This window comes from Coffea arabica, chromosome 6c (assembly GCF_036785885.1).
Source record: "Coffea arabica cultivar ET-39 chromosome 6c, Coffea Arabica ET-39 HiFi, whole genome shotgun sequence".
NCBI classification, from domain to species: domain Eukaryota; kingdom Viridiplantae; phylum Streptophyta; class Magnoliopsida; order Gentianales; family Rubiaceae; genus Coffea; species Coffea arabica.
The window spans coordinates 2,240,225-2,266,032 of NC_092320.1; the positions used below are offsets into that span (position 1 = coordinate 2,240,225).

At 38.0% G+C, this 25,808-nt stretch overlaps 3 protein-coding genes and 1 pseudogene across 5 annotated transcripts; 2 read left to right on the forward strand and 2 right to left on the reverse strand.

The window, feature by feature from the left end:
• Positions 1-671: 671 nt before the first annotated feature.
• Positions 672-10,808, reverse strand: LOC113692816 (uncharacterized). Of its 2 annotated transcripts, none has more exons than XM_027211388.2 (18): positions 10,674-10,808; positions 8,223-8,428; positions 7,670-7,802; positions 7,111-7,262; positions 6,669-6,752; positions 6,514-6,576; positions 6,059-6,190; positions 5,770-5,976; positions 5,391-5,510; positions 4,902-4,951; positions 4,009-4,171; positions 3,771-3,908; positions 2,828-2,950; positions 2,634-2,732; positions 2,159-2,248; positions 1,910-1,991; positions 1,418-1,548; positions 672-1,294 (listed from the first exon to the last, which is right to left on the reverse strand). In XM_027211388.2, exons 2-18 carry the CDS (start codon positions 8,364-8,366, stop codon positions 1,151-1,153), a joined length of 2,055 nt encoding a protein of 684 aa, XP_027067189.1. In that variant the 5' UTR covers positions 8,367-8,428; positions 10,674-10,808; the 3' UTR covers positions 672-1,150. The 2 variants fall into 2 exon arrangements, with proteins under 2 accessions (XP_027067189.1, XP_027067190.1); XM_027211389.2 differs by lacking the exon at positions 10,674-10,808 and adding an exon at positions 10,386-10,524.
• Positions 10,809-14,485: 3,677 nt separating this feature from the next.
• On the forward strand, positions 14,486-16,978 carry LOC113691929 (F-box protein At5g49610-like; annotated as a pseudogene).
• Positions 16,979-17,506: 528 nt separating this feature from the next.
• LOC113691928 (steroid 5-alpha-reductase DET2-like) lies at positions 17,507-18,569 on the forward strand. Its single transcript, XM_027210254.2, has one exon. The coding sequence runs from the start codon at positions 17,641-17,643 to the stop codon at positions 18,460-18,462; it is 822 nt and encodes a 273-aa protein (XP_027066055.1). The 5' UTR covers positions 17,507-17,640; the 3' UTR covers positions 18,463-18,569.
• Positions 18,570-18,805: 236 nt separating this feature from the next.
• Positions 18,806-25,808, reverse strand: LOC113691440 (acetyl-coenzyme A carboxylase carboxyl transferase subunit alpha, chloroplastic-like). 2 transcript variants are annotated; one of them, XM_027209574.2, is made up of 12 exons: positions 25,406-25,808; positions 24,280-24,654; positions 24,112-24,186; positions 23,160-23,267; positions 22,873-23,033; positions 22,481-22,595; positions 22,238-22,392; positions 21,245-21,296; positions 21,095-21,163; positions 20,597-20,674; positions 19,403-20,506; positions 18,806-19,283 (listed from the first exon to the last, which is right to left on the reverse strand). In XM_027209574.2, the coding sequence occupies exons 2-12, from the start codon at positions 24,619-24,621 to the stop codon at positions 19,263-19,265; spliced, it is 2,280 nt and encodes a 759-aa protein (XP_027065375.1). In that variant the 5' UTR covers positions 24,622-24,654; positions 25,406-25,808; the 3' UTR covers positions 18,806-19,262. The 2 variants fall into 2 exon arrangements, with proteins under 2 accessions (XP_027065375.1, XP_027065374.1); XM_027209573.2 differs by having other exon boundaries at positions 18,806-19,289.

The window sequence follows — 25,808 nt, forward strand, 5'->3', positions numbered from 1 at the left end:
TTCCCTCCTCCTCCTTACCCTGTATAACTTTTGGCTCCCCATTCCCCACACATGCAATATGAGAAATCAATTGTTCTAAAAAAAACACATGAAATGCTTTGGGCCCCCGGATCACGAGAAGAGACGTGATTTATCTTTTAATCATCCAAGACAACATATGAGTAACGAAAACTGAAAATTCACCCCCCGGTTGCATAGGAATGCACCACATGATTTTAAGGGCAGTTGCCCCATGCCATAATTGTACGTGTTTTTGTTCATTAATATCAGTGACAAATATCTTTCCTGAAAAACAAAAAATTTCTGAACATTCACCCTTAGGAAACTTTAAAAAAAAAAAACATTTTTTTTCTTAAGTCCAAAACCCTTTCTTACTGAAGGGCAGAGAAGGAAGGGATATCCAGGCTCCAAGTAGTCATTTTTTAGCTCAGAATCATCCTATAAGCAGATTCACAAAGCCAATCAGATGGCCAGGACCCTTGCTTAGATTAAGAGTGACGACATGACGAATTAGCAAAGTGAAGTCCAGGATCGGTTCAACGATCACATACCAAATTGAAAAGAACCAAGTAAATACTTACTAATAAAGGCCTGGACCTACACCCAGATGTTATACACATGCATGCATCCAGCTGCCATCAAATGCAGTTCCACGAGAAGACGGCTCACAGTGGCTCAGAAATCTACTCCTCAATTATAGTAATTAATATTGAACAATATTCACAAGACAGCGATGTTCGAAAACTGCAATACTAAAGCTGAAAAGGGCTACTTCTGGAGAGATTATAATTATAAAGACTACACAAAGAAAACCTATAATGATGACTAATATACATGGCATCCTACCGCCTAATTCCTTCCGGCCAGAAAACTTTCAGAAACAAGAACCAGCTGTCCGAAGCTGACGGCCATAATATGTAGCATGTAGCAACTGGATCCAAATAACCAGTGATGCACAGTATGAGGTTCTTCCAGTCAAAGATCTCAATATCCCTTTTGGCTAGTATACTCCTATGATAACTTGGGCAACTCAAGAGGCAGAGAGATCATTTTGCAGGCAAGGAAGAAAAGAAAATTCAAGGCTCAGATTTGTCCTATGACTAACTTCCTCAGGTAATGTACTCCACTAACTCAATAACAGCAACATCCATCACCTACGCCGCACAGAATTCGAGTGGTAGTGAGGCTTGCTGTCTCTCTGGATCCGATCAGCATACATTGGCAACTGAATGGTCTCATGAATCTCATCCAATAAGATCTCCTCAGTGATATTATCCCTTATACTTCTCATAACCTGTTGTTAATGCACATATTCCATTATTTACTTTAACCAAAATATGTAGCTAAAAGGGCATGACACTCTTCAGAAACCAAATTACAACCCTCCAAAAGTGTTGATAGTGAGCAAGGAAAATACCTTCTTATAGGTGTTGAAGTCGTTTGGAGTTCCTTTATCAGTCCTGATCCGCATACATACCCACACCTTTTCTTCAGCTTTCCAAGAGCACTCAATAATCTTCCCCGAGAATGATAACGGCTCAGAGCCATCTGTTATTCCAGAAACAATGAACAAAGGATACTGCAGGACTAGTAGTAGTTCAATAAATAAAGTTACATCACAATACTAGCAGATGCCATACAACCCAAAAAAAAAAAATACTGTCTGGATAGTTATCATCCACCCCACAAAAATCTGCTAAATCCTAACATTTTACTAGCACATCAAGCTCAGCTATTGTAACATCCAAAGCTCGGTTAATCTCAGCTTGTTCATGACACCCTATATCACCACAAACGAGAAAACTGGGGGTGGAAGTGGGGAGGGAAATGCAGCACATACGAAAACACATTCACATACATAATGGGGCGGACAGAAGAAAGATCATGAAAAAAATTAGCAAACACAGACCATCAAATACAACCACATTCCCTTCCATCAGCTTTTTCTTCCCTTTTTCATGAAGATAAAGAAGCTGGCGATTATCAACCACCTGTTCAGATCGATACCGGTCAGTAATATAATCAGCGTATTGAATCCAAATGCACTTCTACAAATAAGATCAAAGCAAATAAAAAATATCATAGATATTCAAACAAACTCAATTCATTTAAGGGCAAGTACAAATTAACTACAGATCAGAAATAAAGAAAATACTACCTCAAAAAGGAAATCCACCGAATTCATACTTGCATATTTCCATTTCAAGAGTCCCTCGTGTGTGCGAGGAACATAAGGGTCATCCCAACCCTGGCATAAAGAAAAGAATAAATCAATTGCCAAAAAAATTTTAACAAGCTAAGATTTGTAATAACATCCAGAAAAAGGTAAATGTGAAAGTAAAAGCCGAATGAATATGTAGCTTAGAATCAATAAGTAACCAAATTGCACAAATAAATTCTCAAAGCATGTCAATCACTTAATATCATAAGCTTCCTACCCTGGTGCAATGTTCATTATCAGGCATGCAAAACTAAAACACCTTCATCACCAAAAGGGAGAAAACGAGTGAATTTTTTCGAGTATAGGTGAGTCAGCAAACAACTTTATGAAGGTTTAAACATATATAAATCAATCAAATCAGATTTCATCAAAGGGGATATATAATACCATATGAGAGCCTATATTTGAGCACCTGAAAGATAAGACCATCAGCTGCATGAGAAAGCCTGGGGATGAATTCCTTCAGAAGTTTAGTTACAGTAGAAAGCAGCCAAAAATCCTTTCTCCTCACCTAATTAAGTTTGGTCAATCAGCCATCAGTTCCAAGAAGGAAAACAAAGTGTTGGGAATTCATACACAAGTAATTGAGCTGTAAAGAAGACATACCCTGAATGGTTCAAGTTCATATCTATAATAGGGGTTCCTACTCTGATAAATGTGCTGACGCTCATAGTTCCTCGGTTCAATTATTTCTTTCTCAAGCATTTTCCAACGCTCATAAAAGGGTCGCTGCAATCAATTGAAGGACCAGATGTCGACATTAAAGCACCCAAGCAGAGTCAGAATCCAAAATAACGAGAAAAGAAGGTCATGACACATTAAAATCACTAATCCTAAATAAAACCACATCCACTTCAACTAAAAGAAAACTAACATAACTACTTAATTCAACTGTAGAACCACTCATTCATGTTTCTTATATTGTATTATATTTCCTTTTCTTTAAAAAAAAAAAAAAAAAAAAAAAAGCCTTCTTAAATTAAGTATCATTACTCAAAAACAGAAGATGAAAGGAATAAGAAAAGGGAAAACCAAACAGTGTCGTATATACTTCTAAAAAGATCTTGCACTTTATTTATCTGCCCTGGAAATTTGCTTATGCATGAACATCAATGTAAGACAAGTATAAACCAAATTGATATAATGAGTAGAATACAAGCTTCATCAGCAGATACGATAAAAAATTAAAACTTAGCAACCTAAGTAGCAGAAGAAATTTTGTTCATCATGAAATGATATTGAGGGCATACAGCAACGTAGTTCATCAGACTAAATAGATAAGGTATTAGTTCATAATTAAGTATTAAAAACAACAATGTCGCTTTATAACAGATAGCAGAGTGCTAAAGAAGTTGCAAAAATGTTCTAACATGCAACGTTTTCCACCAGTCAAATAAATTTTAAGCATACATCCACTCAACCGTATACCAATTGCAGGAATGTCAACACAAATACACCTAATTCAATAGCTTTTAATACAAAGTAAACAATAAGCACAAGTTTCAGCAAGGATTTTGGGCCCATTGGCAAGTTCTTTTAAATATTATACCTCTATAAGAGAAACTGAATTAATTGCCATCATATCATATATCAGGTATCGTCTTTCCTGCTTCTGAGAATCCGGCATTGTATCAATTATCATTTCCCCATCAAGTAACGTGAAGTGGTGGGTCTTCTCAGCTATACCCTGGTAAAAACATGATATTAAAGTTAGATATACCAGAAACCTATTGTAACGTAATTCAAAGCAGATAGTATAAGCAAATTTGACTAATCGAAATTTATACTTCATTTGTATGTCTGCAAGGAAATCTCATCTGGACCCTCCGGAACTGAAAGTGCCTATCAATTAAGTAGCACCCATCCATTGTAATCAGCATCATATATCGAGTCCCATCAGCTTTCCATGTAGCATAATAGTAACGTTGCCTAAGCAGTTTTACATTCTCACTGCACGTCCAAAGGCAGTAAGATTACTGTTACAGGAGCACAATTCAGTGAAACTGCAGAATACATTGGGAAAGGATGTAGTCCCTGTTGCTAAAGTAATCCGCATGTTCATAAAACTTTCAAATCATTTCCATCGCTTATAAATCATCAATTATCCAAAAAAAAAACAACCGCTAAGCATCATACAGGTAATGTGGTTGACAAGCATCATACGGGTAATGTGGTTGATAAAACATTCAGAAAACCTGTAAAAACTGGCAATACAGTGCACCAAATAGAAAAGGTAGATTAATCATTTGTACTACATTTTTCAGTCCTTCCTCATCTTTGGTGCTGTTGAATGCTGCATTTGATACTTGCCAACTTTAAATTTACTTTTATTTTCGAAAGGCTGGATATAAGGAACTTGGACTAAATTTATTGCTCTTACAAGGGGTTGCTTTAAGGAACATGGAGTGACTTTGATTTACAAATCCCAACAAGACATGCTGGGTGAAATTCAGAAAGTGGTTGATTTTCTGTCATCTCTCTCTAAAATCAATCATCTGAATAAGACATCTTTAGGAAACCATGCCACGTTTTCCAAAATATCAAAAAAACTTATTTGAACTTCATCCACCCAAGTTCAAACCTACAACATAAATGCCATTAAATTATTCAAAATTGACAAATCATAAACAGTAATTAAGGTCACTCAATTTCCATAAATGAGAAAGAATTCGAATCGGACCTGTTGAGAGAAACTGGATGTGACCCTGGAAACTGTGACAACCCTTTTACCTGCACATTGGGAAGATAAAAGGTTCAATTATAAGATGAGCAATCTGCAGAATGTGACGCGACAGCAGAGTATAAAACTGATTGCTAGTCAAAAAGTCACAAAAAAATCTAATAAATGCCAAATAAAAATTAAAAAAAAAAGCCAGTAGTACAGGAAATTATTGTCTAAATGCATTATCAAAATGGACCAAACCATGGAATTCCTTCTACTGCATCACATACAAAGAGACAGAAGGTGGCATGCAAATATCAAAAAAATCAGATGAGACAGAAAGTCAGAGGTTGCTGGATTACAAGTTTTAGCTAAATGTACAAGTGTACACAGAAAAATTTCTCCACCAATTAAGGATCCAACAGATTTAATTTACAAGATTTCTTTCCATTAAAAAGAACATACAATGCATTCAAAAGACATACAATACAGATAATTGATCCATACCCCTACTGATAACTTAAGTGACTGGTAAACGAACTGCCTCAGTGCTTCTTGCTGTTCGGAGGGGATAGCATCTCCTAAAATGTCATCATTTGTCATCACTACATCTGTTTCCTGAGTAGCCTGAGAAATTCAAAACCAATATTCATGCTCCAGCAAAAAATAGTAGTAAGCGGAACCAATGCTAAAGTTTCAGCAGCTTAATGGTAAGCTTTACAGACCATTCAAAGTAGATTAGGCACATGCATAAAAGCAGTAAACTACGAATAAGCCAAGAGCAGTACTCATGAGCATCACTACAGATTTTGCTACTGCTGAGAATTAGCAGCCCTTCATACCAAACAAGTAAATAAAACAAGGCAGGAGCAAGGGAAAGACGTACAATAGGCAGAGCAGCAGAAGTTCCATCATCATCATCATCTGGCATGGCATCACCATTTAGATCAAATTCAGTGGATTTTTTCCATTCTGGAGTTCCGGGGCAGACGACCATATCGGGTTTCTTTTCATGATAAAAGGTGTACAATGCATCAATATAATCAGGCTTGTATATTCCTGGTGGGCGCGAATCAGCAAATATTTTGACTGCCTGCATCCAGGTGAAGCCAAATATTTCTGAAAAATGTACTAATTAACTGAGGATGGAAAACAAGTTGAGAGAGATGACCAACCTGAGTGACGGATATAGGCAAAGTACGCATGAGATAGTGAATGATCATATACCCAGTTCGATTATGTCCATGAGTGCAATGCACCAAAATATATTTCTTTGAGTGCTTCTGGCGAGCAAGGAATTGTGAGACCTAATAAATACAGTTAAGCACACCATTGTTGTAATGAACAGTCAGAAAGTTGCTCACAATAGTATATCATAAATCCGCAAGATATCATTCACAACCAAGCTCGTAACTCCTAAGAAGAAAGTATAATGACCAAATGCAGCTACTCATCCGTAACACTGGGAATTAAAAATAAATGCACCATGCCTTCTGTCATGCGTCACGGAACATAAACCAGGAATCTCTTGCTCCTAACTTAACTTTCTGAGTCGCGCTACCTTTCATTTTTCCATCTCTATATCCAACCCAAATTTGACACATTGGCACCAAATATAAGAAAAACCTACCTCATAAACAAATTGATTAACGGCCTCATTTTCAGGTACAGAATCGCGCCCCTTGCAAGAAATCTAAATCAAAAACAACATTTGAAAGCTAAGGTCTTATCCCAATAGAAAAACTGCAAAAAGAGCAATTGAATTACTAGAAAAACGATCCCCACCTTAACATGTTTTATACCATCTTTCTTCAAATCTTGCAATGGATAGTACCGATATGTATTTGTCAAATCAATCACCAAGCCAAGCTGAAAACATTCAGTAAAAGTTCAAATGGTGCAATTATGCTAGCAATCAGAATCATAAGTTCAACATGGAGTTTAACTGATCATGAAGTGCAAACACTCATATTAGATAAAAGCTAGGCATTCCTCTATCTTCAGCAACTGATATTAATGGCATGCTATTCTTTAAATGTAAACATGCTGTTTCTTATGACTCATCTAACCATTAAATAAAGAGTGTTGGAGATTTACAGGAAATAGAATATTTTGCAGTAACAATTACATATTCTATGTAAAAATTTTAAGATATTCTAAAGAAAACATGACAGCTCCTAAAACCAACAAGAATGTAATGGAAGAGATTTAACTCCAATGCTTCTACCTTTCTGCCTAACACTCTTTGCTGATGTAGCACTTGTCTGAATGAGTATCTTTTGCCAGGAATAATAGCATCATTGAAGGATTCACCCAATGGAACTTTAGAAGGAATTATGCAACCTATCTCTTGACCAAAAGCTGGACAGTCCAGCCAACCTACAATGTCACGAGCCAAAGTGAATAGCATCAAGATGCATCACATTGACCAAACGGATCAAAGGATTTAGAAACAATATTGTCTGTCAGAACTTAAAATATGAAAAGGAAATCTGCAGAAAAAGAATTTCTTTACAGTCCATCCAGCATAAGATTAAAACTACATACTCCTCCATAGAATTTAAAAACTTAGTTTCTTGAAACAAAAATGGATAATAAAATAGTTTAGCAGCCAAATTCCTTTCCATTTCTTTCAGATGAAAAAGAAGCAATCAAATTTCTCTCCATGCCATACTTTCAAATGTTTCAGCAACAGGTAAAAGGTGTCAGCAAACACACAACGTAGAAAGAAACAGATGAAATTTTAGGACCACGGACTGCAGTAAGAAAGATGCCTTCGTGGATACCTGGTGGAAGCTTATTGTGAGTTTTCTGTCTTTTCGTTTGAAACATATCATCCTGACTATATGGTTGTTGTACATATTGGGGTCGATCATCCATCCGTTGACTTCTCATCTTTTGAATCCTTTGCTCACGTTCCTAGTGCCACAAAATACAAACAAAGTAATTATATCAAGCCTTTTAATTGACCGTGCATATTAGGTAAACAAATTCATAACTGCTTGTACACCATAAGATTCAGCTGACCCCTACCCAAAACCCAAAAATCCCTTTCTGAGCCATGCGAAAGAGCACATTTTATCTTTTGATGTACAGTCCTTGCCATGAAAACCTTGTTGAAAGAGGTGGAAAGCATGGGGAGTCGGAAAAGGACATTAAATACTCTCCCATCGAGTACCCAATCAAAACTTAAAAGCCTAGAGTCACCATACCAATCCAACCAAAAAAAAGGCAGTAAAGAGGCTGTTCTGAGAAGAATATTCTGTCAAGAAAATATAAGTCTGGCGACAAACAAATACTTTTTCAGGTACTTGGAGAAATAGATAGCAAAATAGGTACCCGGCGAGAAATCTCAACAGCACTCTCTGCAAATTCAGCACTATCATTGTGATGAACATGTTCTTCTGGTGCACTGTCTTCTCCTAAGTGCGGCTCAAAAATCTCATCATCCTCTTCTGGCTGTGGAGAGGCATTTAAGTCCATTCTAGCAATCACTCAAGGTGAACAAAGAAACATTGGTGAAGAATCCTAGCGACTTTTTTTGCCTAAACAGGATAATCACAAATATGAGCATGTGAATAATACTCCAGACCATAAATTAAACAGAAGCCTCATCAAAAGTTTAAAATCCAAAAGGCAGCAGTAAGATCTAATCCAGAGGGCAAGGCAGCAAAGTAAATACAAAAATAACACATTACTGTATGGTTAAAAGGTGCCTCAAGTACAATATAAAATGATTAATTCTTGCATGAGAACCTCAAGGTCCAAAACTAAAAGCATGCTAGTAATTTCTTCCACAGTCTCTGTGTGTGTGTGTGTGTGTGTAAAAGAGAGAGAGATTAGCTTCATAATAGAGTAATAAGGAACGCAAATAAAGTCTTAACCTGTAAACCAATCAAATTAAACTCCAGATATTTTCATTCATGTAAGTGTATTAACTCTTCAAGTTGAAGCTTTTAAACAAGCAAGCAACAAGCATAGAATATTTGGTATTGCTATTTATTATAATACAGAAGTAAGATGGGGAGGAATGGCAGGGCCTACTCATTGTCTTTTGCTTTTTTTGGTTGGAGGGGTATCACAGCTTACAAGATCAAAATCTGGGTAATTCTTCGTAAAAATTGATTGTGCTCTTTATGCAAATGCTATTCATGAATTTGTCAAGGTGCATGGAAAAGGGAGCAGGACACTCAAAATTTAATGTCATGGCAAGTCTTTTTAATGCAAAAAGAAAGATTTTCAGAAGACCAGTTTGGGTAATTTCTTCAGAAGCATGAAAACAGAAAATTATCTATTCTCAAAAAAATAAACATACCTCTTGACTGACCCCAGCAACAAAAGGTTAAATAATGTGTATATGATCCCCTTTTATTCCAACATGGATTTTAAATGAGAGGCTCCGAATAACTATAGGAACACATATAATTAAAAAGGCCACTTCCACAATGCCTCTTAAGTGCTAAATGGAAAATTTTAAATAGCTTCAAATGGCAGCACCAACTACTCGGAACAATTTTCGAAAACTATGCAATATAACACGAGAAGGTACATGCTTTCACACAACTTTCTTAAACAATGAGAACAAACCCAAGCAAAGTACAAACAGACGCGTGCAGGGACATCTTAGACATGACCATTAACAGCGCTGCAGTTGTCAATACAAAACAAGGAAACCCGCCACGAATGCCCAATCATGCAGAAAAACATCTTGCCACCCTCGACCGAAACAAAATGGAGAAACAAACAACTGACAATGTACCACAATCACACAATAACAGGCGTGCATAATTGAAAATAAGTCGTCCAATCCGCAACAAGCACAACATCATACAAAAAATAAATAGTCCAATCCACAACAAGCACAGCTCATACAAATATTCGATCTTTATGAGCCATCATAAACTTATCAAACAGAATTCAAAATCCCCGGAACCTGATCAACATGACACAAAATGCAACTATACTTTTCAAACTCAGTAAGTTTTTCTCCCACCAAAAAACTCTTTTGTGGAAATAATGAACATTAAATTGAAGAAATTTTTATTCCCCAACCCGACCACACACCCCCCCCCTCCACAAAAAAAAGGGGGGGGGGGGGGGGGAAGTTCCACTGACAGAACCAGCTAAATCATGGTAACATGAACACCAAATTTAGCCCAATAACCACAAAAAGAAGTCCATCCATTTTCCTACCCATTCCGTTAAAATGAACGTACAGAAAAGAAAAAATTAAAATCCTAGTTCGGCAATTACGTAACCCAAAAGCAGTGAATTAACCAGGAACTAAGTTTGAAAGGGTTTTGGCGCAGAAGAAAACGCGATGAAGGCAAATTTATCGGAATGAGTTGAATCCTCGTCGAGAAAAAATTGCACGAAATAGCAACAAATAATTCTGTTTGAACTGAAAAACCCCATAATTAGGTAAACGTATGATTGCCGAGAGTAGAAAAGCAACTAGTAAACCCTAGAGAGAAAGAGAGAGAGAGAGAGAGAAGAACTAACAAGAAAACCAGAGAGAGAAAGCCAAAGAGGGATCGCACACCGATTCATTTTCTCAATGAATCCATGACGCCGGACAAAAATAAAAATTTGGTAGGGAGAATGGGGAAATTTGTTTTGGGGGAAAAGGAAATTTAGAATAAACTCATGACTCGTGAGTACCCGCGAGTGTTACATAATACACATACACATCTACGTAATTTTAGTGGAGAAAATTTTTTTTTTTAAATGGAAAGTAAAATTAAAACGGAGAAAGGGGGGGCGCGGGCGCGGGCGCGGGCGTGGGCGTACCTTGACAGGGCCTGTGGAGGGCGGTGCAGACTTCAGAGTTCAGAGAGAGAAAGACAAAGAGGGAGAAGCGTGGTGATGTGAGATTGGTGCGAGCTAGAGTCGAGCGGGGGAAGGAAGAGCGGGGCAATATGGTCAAAGGGCCGATTATATAACGGGGCGTGACGTGACTGGGGAAGAAAGGTTGAGTTGCGTCACTTCTCACTTCATGCGGTTCGACACGTTACCGTCACCGTTAACGGGTGGAAGCTCACTCTTCTTCTTCGATTTTCTTCTTTTTATTTTTAATTTTTTTTTTGGCAGTTTGTCATTTATGATTTGTTACGTCATATATAGTACTATTCTATATGATTATCTTTTACCGGTAATTTCTTTCTTCTGGCTCTATTGGTTCGGCAGTTCCAGAGTAACTGCTGCTTCCACTCCACTAGGCAGTTGCAGGCAGTCCTGTGCTGTACCATATTAGAGAAAATTATGCATGTGTGATGTGTCCCGCAGGTTTGGGAATTCATCGGTACCATATTGGCTTCCAAAGCTTCCAACGTTTGACCACATGTGTATTTGGATCATGGCCGGAACCCAACCACCGAATCTAAGAGCCTGGAATCTATTTAACGGTCCAAGGTTGTCGCAAGATAATTCACTCTTTTTTTCTCCTCGCCTAACTCTAACGAGTATTAATAAATACCCATCCACCCAATAATTCGTCGATCTAATTCGATTCGAAAAATGGAATACTCGATCCGCATTATTTGACCAGATCAAAAGATGATTGAGTACCCATTTATATATAAGGCTAGTTGGGATCACAAAATTAAAAATCCGCGAATATTCGACTCATCACCATATATATTATTTATTTTTTTATTTTCATACATATACTGTAAAATAATATTTTTAATATTAATTAAATAATTTCATCGAACAAATTGCACTGCAAATATGATAGACTATTTTTTGTTTACGAGATCCATTTGTGTAAGTCATGATCTTATATTTTTTAGGAAAGATTTTAATTGTTGTGGAAAATTATATATATATATATATTTTTAAAAAGGTAGTACTTATTTCAAATTTTCATTAATTTTGAATTCTTTTAAATGTTTTCCCTTTTATTGTATTCTCTTTGTATATTTGTTTCTTGGCATGAGACTTTTTCTAAGAAAAATCTTTGTTGAGTACTCTTAAATATGTAAAATATAAAATTAAATTAGTATAAATTATTTTTAAAAATTTAAATGATGATGGAGCAGGGGGTGAGCACTCGTGGACTTGACCTTCCCTTAAGTGGGTATCAAAAAAATGGCTGACCGGCAAGGTATGAGCCAAGTCAATCAAATGGTGTATGAGACAGAGTATTTGATATGTGCCCACCTCTACCGCCCATAACATCGCCTACAATTACTGTATTTCGTACTCGTTCATATTTTTTTCGTGACCATATTTTAGTGGACACTCCTGATTATGATCCCTCCTATCATACCACCAGTTCATATCTTTTCACGACCATATTTTAGTGGACGATTTTGAATTCAAAACCTCCTGATTACAATCCCTCCTATCATACCACCAGATTCAACCCTCCTTTTTACATGACCTTAAAATTTACATCTCAATTTTACAAAGGTTTGTTTATTTTTATTATTTTTTTCATTTACCATTTTTCTTTTTTTTTTTCTTTTCTTTATCATTTTGCTTCAATCTCATGGCTGATTTATCTTATGCAAATAAATTTGGATTCAAATTAGTAACTAGATAATGTACAGTTGGAACCCTCGCTCAATAGATTTACTTTATGTTAACACGCTAAGTATAATGTCTTGCCTACCTAGCTGCATGCTGTATGCAGGAGAATGTTTTGGTCTGGGCGAATGTTTTCATCTAAAATGACTAATTGCTTGCCTCGTTTGGAAATTAGAATCATCAACTTGGAAATTTAAACTAAATGTTGCTTTTACCAATTGTAATTCCATTGTTGATGAATCCTCTCGCCATCTGATACTTATAGTTCAATGTCACTTTATTAATTTACCTCGAAGCTTTTATTATTGTACATTTGGAAATAAATTATAAAAAAGTACACGTCTTCACTTTCTAGTCTCTATATCTCGATTCATTTAGATAGTTAAATTTTATCATGCATACACCTTATTTTTTATTACTTTTGTCAATGTTGACTAAATTTCAAGCTTAAGTAGAGATTTCTAGTTATTTAGACTAACTTTATTTCCGAGAGACTTCCTTGGTTTCAAGGGACAAATCCACTGATATTTTCATGAATAGTTTTTAATTTTGCGCGTAGATTTGGAATCTCAATCAAAGACTATGAGAATATGTCACGGTAAATCATAAGAAAATGGAACAAAAGTGAAGTTACACTAGAAATAAACGGGACAATGTGATTTAAAAGTAAAAGTAGAAGACAGAAAATAAAAAATGGATCAAACTCACAACACTGAGGAAAATTCAACTATAGTTGACGCGACATAATGTGATTAGTTTTGTGTCTAATGATGCGGCGTTCCATTGAATGACATAGGAGATGCTTATTAATAAAATGCTCAAACTTTGTAACTTTTGTATGTTGCATGAAATGCAAGCGCGTAAAAGTTTAACTAGTGTAAAAGAATCTCTGCACAATAGGGTACAAACTGTGAAGGAATGTTTAAGTGCAAGAGGGATTGACTCTCCCTCTTCCCTCTTTCATGTCCTTCATAACTTCAACTGTTAGATCCAGAATTTGAACCTTAAACCTAACATGATGTATTCTCCTTATCTTGTTTTGAAAGAAGTATGAAAGAGCAAAGGGACTCTCGGGGAGAGGTCCAAGTAGAAGCCTTCTTTACTCTCTCGGGGAGGGAGGTAACGTATTGAAGTGTTTGAATGCATGATACATGTAACAAGAGTGAAGTATTATACTCATCAATTTTACAGTAATTTAAGGAAGAAGCTCTTCACCCCCGAGGGGGAAAACGCAGCTAAGGGGGTAACGTTCATTTCTTGACATTATGTATATTAAGCATTAGTTTGGTAGAAATTGCATTCCATACATTGAACCTATTCAATCAGTTAATCAGTGACCAATCAATCAATGTGTGAGATATGATTAGGTACATAGATAACCTAACCTTCTTATGCTTACTCACAGGCCCAAAAAAAAAAACGAAGAATTAATTAACAAAGACTATTCCAACATTTGTCCAAATTAATAAGAGTATTTTCTCCATTTCTTGAAAACTATTAATTCATTTTTTTTTTTAATAAGGATGACCGGTCACTCCACAGTCGGACATGTGAGTTTTAAAATTAAAAACAAAATAATTGATAGAGTGACGAGATAGATAGAATTTAACAGAAAGGAAAAGAAATTTTCAAGAGACACCAAAAGACATAGCAATAGGATAAAAGTAGTAACAGCAAATGTAGGAATTGGAAAAGGTAAATGGGATTCAAAGTCAGATAGGTAAGTTTATATGTTGTGGGGAAAAAAAATTGTAGAATAGTTCTCTTAACTTAATCTAATAGTACATGATTAAATGATTATTGATTAAGGTTGACTACCAGTTATTCCAACCAACTCTACACATACGTGAATAAGTCCAAATAATTGCGATTTTTTAAAATTAAAACCCATACGCTAACCAAAAATTTCAAATATTTTTGAGTAACCAACTACCAGTTTTTCAGTTTTTTTTTTTTTTTTGGGTGTGTGTGGAACACCACTAGTCGGTACAAAAAACAGAAAATAAAAGATTCCAAGAAGGAAAAAAAGGGGTCGGTGACTCAGTTCCTTCCAGATTTTGGATTTCGAGTCGCCTTTTATCTCGGTTTTTATCACCCGCTCGTTAGTCATTGATTGGCTCTTTAAAACCCTAATTGAGTTCTCAAACCTAAACTCAAAATCCTCGTAAATTCCAGGTTATTTTACAGGCCGATCTCAAACGGGCAATCTAAAGTACGTAGTTCAAACTAATTTTGTTCATAGCTGTGTTGTTACGGTATTCTAGCGACCGAAATACATTCACGATGATTGTGATTGTGGTAGCTAATATTTTAATTTGTCTCAAAATTCCCTTTTGTTGTCAAGTTGTTATGGTTTGATCAAAACTGGCCGCGTCTGAGAACTCATGTCAAAAGATATGCAATGGAAAATCTGGGGTATTCCATAATGATCTTTGAATCTTATTTTGAAGATTTCCCCAACTGCGAATAATTCTGTTTATCTTTTTTTATTCTTTTCTTCATGTTCCTGGTCCGATTTCCTGTTATTATAAGGTCTTGCTCCTATTAGTTTTGCTATCGAGGTAACATCTTATGTTGCTGTGAGTATTGGACGAACGAGAAATTCTTCTGCTACGGTATGCGTATTGCCATGGTATGCTATTAGTAATTTTAGGAGAAGGAAAGAGAATAGAACTTGGCTATCGGCATTCATATACATGCATACATGCTCGCGCGCGCATATATATATATATATACACACACACACACATGGTACATATCTCTTCATTTTTCAGATGCCAGAATGGCAGTATGCCATTGAAGAACGGATCAAGGATCCAACTTGGAACTACCCCAAGTTACCAATTACAGAGTACTGTAGAGCAAAGATTAGATTTCCAAGCATGACTAATTAGAGAATACATGCTTGTCAAGTGTATAAACCATGTTTTCTAACATGTAGACATTCTAGCATCCACGATTGCATGGTATGCTAGCATATGATGATATTATTTTTACAATCAAACTGACAAATCATGATTGTCAACTATGTATGCACCGAAAAATTCGCTCTCATTAATTTATTTTGCTTGTCAGGATAGTACCTGCCTTAATTTAGTATACTGCAATGCGGGAGGGAGATTGCTGAAGTTGTGGATGGTTTTGTGGATGAAGAAATGGAGGCCTTACAGAATGACAAGGTTAGAAACAGAAAGAACATATCGAGGAAAGACGGAGAAGGAAGAGGGGCAATGGAGAGTACTTCTTTCAAAGATCTTCACGAAAGTATCGGATTTGGCATTCTCGTTAAAGTTCCACCTAGTTATGTTTACAAGAACGGAAGGCTTGTTTGCCGAGCATGGAGAGATCTTATCTCCAGAGATGATTTCATTGTCCAGAATTTTATGGAAACCAAAGCGGAATTACTAGTGGGAGGGCCAACCTCCAGAAGAAATGGATTTTTCGAAGTAAAGCTGATGGAAGTAGAAGGGGCACTGCAGCCTGATTGTAAGCTACGAGATTGTGGACCGTGTCGAATGGGTCGTGCCAGGTCCAGCTGCTATGGCTTGCTGCTACTGAATCACCCAAAGGACGAAGGGTTGCTGCAAGCGATGAATTTAATAACCACGGTTGGTTTAACACTTCCAAAGTGCCCTTCGGGCTGTCGGCACAAAGCTTGTGGATCAGCACTTGGTTTTGACCCCAATAAGAAGGAATACAAAGTGATTCACATGTACGCTGATTCTTTCGGCTTTGAAATCTTTAACTTGGCCGGTCCTCCAGATGCGGCATGCATGGAGAATAATTCCCGGGCCTTGGGAAGGATTGCAGGAGAGGCCTTATGACTTTGAACTGTTTTCCTGGAGTGACCCCATGTCCGTGAATGGAAGAGTTTTGCATTGGCATGTTGCTTCAAACGAGTACATCATCTCAATGGATGTGAGCGAAGAGATTTCAACCAAAACATATCTTCCCAATATCAGCGAGGAGATAGAGAGTGACAAGTACGCCTTGGCGGAATTGGGCGGGTATCTTTCTTTTGTGTATGCCTTGTCCGATATCCAAGTTGATATCTGGATTCTGGATGACTGCTTTAGAGGACAGATTTGGTCAAAGAATCATAGCATTCAACTGGATTTGATAAAGTACGTGACGCCAGAGAACTCTTTGCTACCCGCTAACCACGCCAATGCTTTGCCAAATCTTAGCAAACTCGTTGCTGTTGCTGGTGGAGGTTATGACATATTGATCCTGAAGCATGAAAACTCTTGCTTGTACATATATGACATGAAACACAGAGTGATGAAGAAATTTAAGATGAATATGAAGAATCCCATGTGCTTCATACCTCACAGAAGCAGCCTTCTGCACTGGCGGACTTCCTGAGACTCGGGTTCTAGTTTCTTGGCTGATTGAAGTCATTTCATTGCTGTGTTCCTCTATTTTTTAGCAGTAGCGTTTGTTTATTTTGGAGCAATTCCATTCTTTTCTTCCTAAAATACGATGAACTACTACTATGATACCATAATGAAAACAACAAAAAGTCAAAGCCTGGAAGCTCAAACCATACGCATCTTTGTCAGTGACATCAGTCTACCGAGTCCCGACTTGCTTGCACTCAAAACTAGGCCAAACGAATTCGTTCAAGGCGCAGGGACCGCCCTTGGCTTTCCTGTGACGCGGGGCTCACCATCCCCCTGTCAATCAGTCTTTGGCTTGCTAATAAAGAGAGATCCGCTTGCACTCGTCAATTAGCAGTACTAGTGTTTCCATTTTTTTTACGAGTAAAGCAATAAAGCGTTTAATCAATGGCTATGGCTTTGATAAAGGGCAACGTATTTGACATTCACACATTTTGGGGCTTTGTATAATAGTTTTGCAAACTTTGGGAGCAAACGTATACATACACCAACATCCGTAGCTCTGTACCTATAAATCTACTCTTTCTCTTATGTACTGTCAGGGCTGCGCCACCCGCCATTGGTCGCTCCGCCTCTGCGCGCAACGGCTGTTAATAAAGAAATCTACATGATTAGCTGGTTCCTGATATGCGTAATCATTGAGTTTCCGTAGGGGGACTCTTTATCTATTGCGTGTTGGGTTAGTCGCTCCTTTTTTATTTTGTATTTTTGCTCTATTTCACCTTTCATTAATCACAGTGCATCAACAAGAAGGGAGGTTGCGCGATCCGTCCAAGGGACAAAGGCATCTCAACTACAACCCGCCTTCAATCAAGAACTCCATAAAGATGTCGTTGTCGGACCAGCATGTGTTCAATTACAGCCTCATCTTCTTCCTCGTCATCACACCACCTACCATCATCGCCCTCCGCTACCTCACCGCCCCCTACGGCAAGCACCAGCGCCCTGGTTGGGGCCCCACCATTCCGGCCCCTCTAGCCTGGTTCCTCATGGAGAGCCCCACCCTCTGGCTCACCCTCCTCCTCTTCCCTTTTGGCAAGAACCACTCCAACCCGACTGCCCAAATCCTCATTCTCCCTTATCTCATCCACTACTTCCACCGCACCGTCATCTACCCCTTGACGCTCTTCCTCAAGACCACCCGTAGCCATCGCGGGAAAAACAATCTTGATTCTCGGGCTGGCCAGAAAGCCACCGCATTTCCCGTCAGCGTCGCCGCGATGGCGTTTGCTTTCAATCTTCTGAATGCTTATTTGCAGACAAGGTGGGTATCTCATTACGCCGACTACGAGGGGGACGGACGGTTCTGGTGGCGGTTCGCCAGCGGCCTGGTGGTTTTCGTGGTGGGTATGGCGGTGAACTTGAGATCGGATTATGCGTTATTGGGCCTCAAGGGCCGAGGCGGAGGCGGATATAAGATACCCAGAGGAGGGTGTTTCGAGCTAGTGAGCTGCCCAAATTATTTTGGGGAGATATTGGAGTGGTTAGGCTGGGCTTTGATGACTTGGTCCTGGGCGGGTTTCGTGTTTCTGTTGTATACTTGTGCGAACTTGGTGCCCAGGGCTGCTTCAAATCACAAGTGGTACCTGGACAAGTTTGGGGAAGATTATCCTAAACACAGAAAAGCTGTTATTCCCTTCGTGTTTTGATGTACAGCGTCTTCCCAGCCGAATTTGACCTTTGTAATACGATCAGAACTGCAAGATCCAGATCCAGATTTGTTCGCATTAACCTTTCAAGCAATGGGGTTTTGGTACTCTAGCTTCCAATTTCTTCTAATCCTTGATTCGCCTTTTTCTTTTCCAGCGTTAACCAGTTGCTTCTTGATGTTCTGGAATAAAAATCACAATTCCATTGGCCATGGGAAATTCTTGAATACAAAACTACCTACACAAGTAAAGAACCAAAATGATGGAACAGAAACGATAAGGATTTTTTCTTTCCCTTTTTTTTTTTGTCCACAAAACATTTAAGAGTATGATCACGAGAGAATACGAAATGCCTTGAAAATTTATTTGCCAAATAGATTTTAGTCTCAATGAAGAAGTTCATGGTTACAATACTCCCTCGGGGTCCTATTAGGGCTTTTTCAAGATGTACTCGGTTTGCCCCATACTTTCAGGGTAACGTAAACCATGCTACTAGCTTTTGGATAAATTTAACGCATGCTTCTCCGTAAATAGTTTTATACAATGACTCGCGTTCAACTACAAAACAGATTACACCTACCAAAAACTTTTGAGATCACGAAGTTTAAATTATAATCCACGATGGTATACTAAAGCAAACTGGAAACGCTGTCAGCAGAATGCCGTATCGTCAGAACAGGCAAAGATTCACAGGTTCCTTTTGTAGAAGATGACTCCAACAAATAGCTGTAGAAAGTTTCGTCTCCAAATTGTTGCTATAGTTTCAACAGATTCATCCACTGTCACGATTGGTTGCATGGCTAGTTACTAGCAATCTTCACCTGCGACTGAAAATGATTCAGCATTACAAATCATGGAGGATAATCAAATCTCAGCCAAGGATGAAAAGCTACATGAACTCAAAAATCAGAAAAAAAGTAAGAGATCTGCTCAGAGTCACCTCAACTTTTGGTCCATCATCATACTTCAAATTGTCATCCACAATGTTCTCTTTTAGCAAACTTCCATTTGTCCCTTTAGAAGATTCAATGTCTTCAGAAATCTCTGCCTTCAGCTTCTCATGCTTCTCTCGTAGTTCCGAGAAGCTCATAGCATCAACCAGGCTCTTCTTTATTTGCTGCCACAATGCCTGAAACTTTGCCTTTGATTCTGCATCTGCCGTCTTTCCAGCCTTTGCCACCTCTCTTTTTAAAAACTCAATCTTGTCTTTCAAATCAGTTGACCTCACAACATCTTCCATTATACCAGTAATTTCCCTGTTAAACTTGTCTACTTTTTCCTGTGCTTCTACAGACGAGGGTGGTGGATAAACATACAGATTCAACGACTTGAGAATACCAGTAAACTCCGACTCTATTTCATCCTTCAGCAGCAAACTTTTCTCCTTCACCTCCTCTGAAATTCCTGAGTTCTCAATTTCAGCCCTTAATGCCTCAATCTTTTGCCTTATCTCAGGCTGCTCAGTAAGCTCCTTGAATCTCTTATTGATCTCCTGCTTCAGTTCACCAACCTTGTTGCTCTCCCCAGAAAGATTCTGTGCATTGGATAATTCCTGCAACATGTCAAGTTTGTATTTCAGGCTTGCATAGTTAGGAGCACTAGAAAGCTTTTGGTTGAATTCAGTTCTAAGCTTATCAATCTTCTCCTTCAAAGCGGTGTTCATGGGCTGATCATTTGAATTCTTTGCTTTTGCAAACTCTTCTCGCAGCACCACAATTTTGTCCCCAAAACCCAGAGCTTTAGCAGCTTCAGAAAATTCTAATTCAACCTCTCTTTTCAGTTTCTCTATCATCTCTTTAAGACCTGATCCTGGCTTCTCTGTTGATGTTTCTCTGGCTTTCAGTATCTGTTGTTTTAGCTTTTCGACCTCCTCCTTCAATTCGAGACCTGAAGTCTTGCCAGGCTGAATAATGGGAGTATCTTTCTTTTTCATGTTAACCTTCTTCTGTGGATCTACTGGAATTCCCTCTTGGAATCCACCAATCTTTCGGAACTTCAGGTACCTATGCTTCAATAATTCTTCCTGGTCCATCTTTACCAGTTCCTATAAAACCAGATGTATGCATAGAGTGAATGATCAAAAGCAATTCGAGAGTGGAAAAAAATTTCAAAAAAATCAAGACAAATTACTCACATCCATGGCATCAAGAATTGCAGTTTTAATCTGTTGTGAGGTCCAGTGCGAATCTGCATGTGCACCACCAAGAGGCTCCTGCAAAAAGCCACAAGTTTTGTTAGGCACCACAGAGAATGAATGCAATATAAACCTGAATGAAGAGAAGCACCCTTTGTTAAAGAAATCATTCAGTCACTAATCTATTGCCAACTTAGTGTGATTTATCAAGCATGCAGGTATCCTAAGAGAAGTGAATTACATGATAGGTAATTTAGATAGATGTCACTTGACATACTATGGATTTTGCTGCTGGAATCGAACTATTTGTATGAATATAGACAAGACTAGAGATTAACAGCATCATTCAATATTTAATACTATCATCCAAATGATTATGACTGTACTACAGTAGTCAAGCATACCATAAGCAGAGAAAAAAATGGTTTGGACAACAGATTTCAATGAACACAGAAGAAAAAGTTCACATAAAGGACATAAATATCATGAGAATATTACGGGAATGACACCGTCAGCAATCTGCAGCTTGCACAGCTCTGCAGCAGTAATCTTAAGTTTCTCAGCAGCCTGCAAAATAGGTTATTATATAAGAACCCATCACGTCATTTCAAGATCCATCATATGTTATGCAGTGAATCATAAGATAACCTTTGGAGAGGCTTTTGCAGTCTTCCATAAGATTGCTGCGCAAGCTTCTGGGCTGTATAATGGAAATAGGTTAAAGAAGATTCAAATCAGCACAAAATGAGCATAGTACAAAACAACAATACGAAGTTGATTAGGAAATACAAGCAACTACAAAGGTTTGTCTTCCATATAAAATAAATTCCAAAAAGGGAAGGGGAACTTTGGTACTAAATGCCCAAACCGAAGTTGCTTCTCTCATGTCTTGGATTCAGAGACAAGACTGCCCAAGTTACAAATAGCATGCATGTGGGACCACCACCAGGTTTAAGTTGTGTAGCATTACATAGCCTAAGCGCAATTTAGTGATAAGTACTGATACACACTGTCCACTGGATGATAGTTATTTTAATATATCTGCCAGAGGAAATACAAGAAGAGAAGAAAACAAAAGGCTTTAATTCTTTCCTACTCTAGTCTTTAGCAATATTTCTGATAATGGGAACATTTACACAGAGTGCATGGTTATTTTGCAAACCATGTAAAGGATATGAAACTAAAGGATTCTGGATACAAGAAATTAAATCAAGGAAAACTTTGGAAGTATGCACAGAAATGATTTGATCTACTCGGTCAAACTACAGGAGACCAGATGATTCAAAAAGAGCAACAACATTCTTAAGGGGTTGCTGATTTTATCAAGTAGCGATAATAACTGAACTAGAACTAGTCCAGAAACAAACAGAATAAACGAAGGTATCATTCTTTAGGATGCCACATATTAGCTCAAAATAGGAGACTTTTATAGCCCATATATCAAAGGAAATTTAATCTCCATGGCACTTATCGATGCAGAGATTTTTCTACAAACCCGATGAACCAATAACCAAATTACGTATAGCACACCCACACTAAAAACTACACCATGCACCAAAAATTAGCGGATCTAACACCTTTCAAGGTCACAAGTACATAATACCAACATTTTCTACATGTAAGAAGAACATAATAAAGCACCTGGCAACATAGAAGACAGCATTTTCTAGCATTAGAAGTTTGTTGGCACAACCAATTGCGAGAGCACCACCAGAACCACCTTCTCCTATAACAATAGAGATAATTGGTACTTTCAATCCAAACATAGTTCTCAGGTTGTGAGCTATGGCTTCCCCCTGTATAGAGCCAAAAAAGGAAAAAAATAAGTTGAAGACTTTCAGCTTGGCAGAAAAACTCTGTATCATATTGTCAGTGAAGATGTACTTGGCCTAGTTCCTCAGATTTAAGGTCAGCATAAGCTCCTGGAGTGTCAATAAAAGTAACAATTGGAAATCCATGGTGATCTGCATAATACATCATGCGCATAGCCTTCCTGTAACTGTAAAAGAGAGAGAGAGAGAGAGAGAGAGAGATGGTTGTTTAGACTTTAGAACCCTATCTATGGTGCAATTAAATTGCACAACTGCCATGATATGTAAGCTTCAGATGCTTCATTTTGAAAACCAAGGACCTAATCATATACAGTGTACAACTTGATTATGTTTAGATAATAGTAGATAGAAACAACGCTTGTAAGAAAAATAAGAGATCACTCAAAAATTTGTACGGATGGATATACTCTAGGATGAACTTATCCTAAATCATTAGTTGATTACCCATGGGGAGTAGGCATTCCAAAATTTCGCTGAATGTTCTCCTTTGTGTTCCTACCCTTCTGATGGCCCATGAACATGTAACATCTACCATTTATTGTTCCCAGACCAGTCACAACAGCAGGATCATCATACCCAGCACGGTCACCATGAAGCTCTACAAACTGAACATTTTGGACATTAAGATGATCAGAAAGACTTTTGGCCATTAAGATGACCAGAAAGAGATAACTAGAAACTCATTTGAAAGGAAAGTAAAAATGTTGAAAGGATTCAGTAAGCTTGCAGACCTTCTCTGTAATATTAAAAACATGATCAAGGAATGTCGGTCTATTAGGATGCCGTGCAATGTTCACACGTTGTATGGGAGTCAGATGTGTGTACAGATCTTTTAAAGCCTGAAAAGATCATGTAGCAAGTAAGATACACATTGAAGTATTAGCTGAAAGTTGCAAAACTTCAACTTGAACTAAACTATGGACATGTATGAATCAAAATATTAAACAGCAAACCAGATAAAGTATGATCTACATCATTCTTTCACAAAAATCCAGAATAGGGAAGCTAATCAGTTTGGAAGGAACAACTAGTACCATATGCCCTGCAGCATCTAAAAGGAAAAAACCATAGAACATCAGGCACTTGCTTATAGTAGTCGCAAACAAAGGTATTCTTTGTCTTTCTATGAATCTGATTGATAAATCAACAGATCAACAACTTCCAAATGTTTTGCATGACAATGGTCCTGGAAGTCATATCTATTCTTCTCAAGCTATCACACATGAACCAGAACAAAAGCAATGCACAACAATCGATAATTCAAATGTATTGATGGATGATTCAAATCAGATGATTATCCCCAACCCCAGCAGCACAGCCAGAGAGATGGGAAGATAAATCCCTTATGGCTCTCCTCGGCAAATAATATCCCCAACAAGTTATAAAAGAACAAGTGAGCATTTGGAAATAAGCCAGCATGGAGAGGTCCTAGAGAGAGATCTAACTCTATCTACATACAATAATCCACAAGTAAACCTAAATAGAGTAAAAGATTGGAGACATAGCACGGCAAGAAACAATATGCTGATAATGTGAAATGCCAAAATTGATAATGGTGTGAACCTGAATGATTCTTTTCATAAAAACAGCATTAACGTGAACCATACCAAAGTTGCATTTCAATATCATACATTATCACATCCAAACTGAATCACATACTACGGTACACATTAACAGTCAAACCTGTTGATATTTGTTCTCCAGGGAGATAATCTGATCACTGAAGTCCAGACCAGTTTCATTTGCCATCCTTTGTACCTACAACCGCACAAAACATTTTTCTCTGAAGCTACCTACTGAAAATTCCAACTCCAATAAAAGATACTAATTCAGTCAATAGAAGGTTATTACGTCAATAATTTTCTTTTGCAGGTCCATAAGAGGTTTCTCAAAATCCAGTGTAACTGGCTTGGGTTTCTCTTTTAGAGGCTTGAAGGGAGAGAGATGACTAAGGACTCCACCCCTAACATTGGGGTCAGGGTCTTCTGGCCATGGATACTCATGCTTCTTAACCTTCCTGAGCTTGGCTGAGACAGCAAAATCCGTCCTTTTTGATCCAATATGCGCCCTCCCGAGCACTCTCAGAGGAACACCAGAAACACCATTACTTGAGCTCCGCAAAAGGTCGGAAGCAGAAGGTTTGGATGACAGTTTCCCACTAAATGTGACTGGAGGTTGAGGCGTTGCAGCCATTCTGGAAAGACCGCCGTTTTTTATTACCAGGCCCTAAAGGTATGCCACCCAAATAAGGGAAACGTCAGAATGATTGATCATATGATATTAGAGCAAGAATTTTGTGAGAGCAGCATGGAGTGTCTTTCCTCCTCAACTTTTCCTGGGGAGGAGAAGCGGGAATGGGTATCAAAGAAGTCCCTCCTCATCGGAAACAGAGAGAGATCTCTTTTTTTATTTTTTTTGTCCCGGGGGCTATAAACAAGATAGGGAGTTTTGGTCAAGTTTTTAGATAATAGTAAGCATTGTCCAGTTTTATCCTTCCTGCAAAGATTTACTAAGAAAAATTCAAAAAGTTGAATTGTTTACTGTTAGGCAGCGATAGATTTTCTAGACAAAATAGAGTCAGTGGACTTGTGATGGGGACATATCAAAAATAGAAAAACACGCCATTAGCTAAATGATGATCCAACAGAAATTAACAATAATTAGTTGTTAACATTCAATGATTCATAACAAGATGAGATGATTTTGTGAGAAGGTGAAAATCAGCTGAAAAATCAAATCGCAAAAAAGAGATGTAAGCGCCACGTATTTCTGTCAGCAAGTGGAGTTCTAGAAACAAGAGATGTAATCAACTAGACCAATTGGCAAAGGAATTGACACAGAATTCCTCATTTATTCACCACGCGTGGTTCATTAATCTATCAATACAAATTAAACGGAAAAAAAACAAAACGGCACAAATTAACATTGCAATTTGCATGCATACATTAATCAAGCTAAGAATGATAAGGGAGCAAACCTAGAAAGGATTCAAAAGAGCGGACGAAACCAAAGCGTGAAGAAGAACGCAGAAAAAAAGAGGGTGGAAGGTCCAGATTCGGCAGACAGAGGTGGGGGAGAGGGATCTGAGTTGTACTACTACTAGTAGACCCACCACGACGATCGGCTAAATGAAGGACTTTGTTATTACCGACGGTGTTGCTGCACTTCTCCTCCTCCTCCTCTTCCTCTTCCTCTTCCTCTTCCAGTCCTACTACTATATTGCTTGTAGATTTAAAAAGGACAACAGAGAGAGAGAGAGAGAGAGACAGCGCAAAGAAGCATTGGAGAGATCGTCACCTGGGACTGGGGAGCTTGTTTGGGTTTATTATTCAGTACACCACTCGCACACACTCACACACTTTCTCTATCGCTCCTTTTCT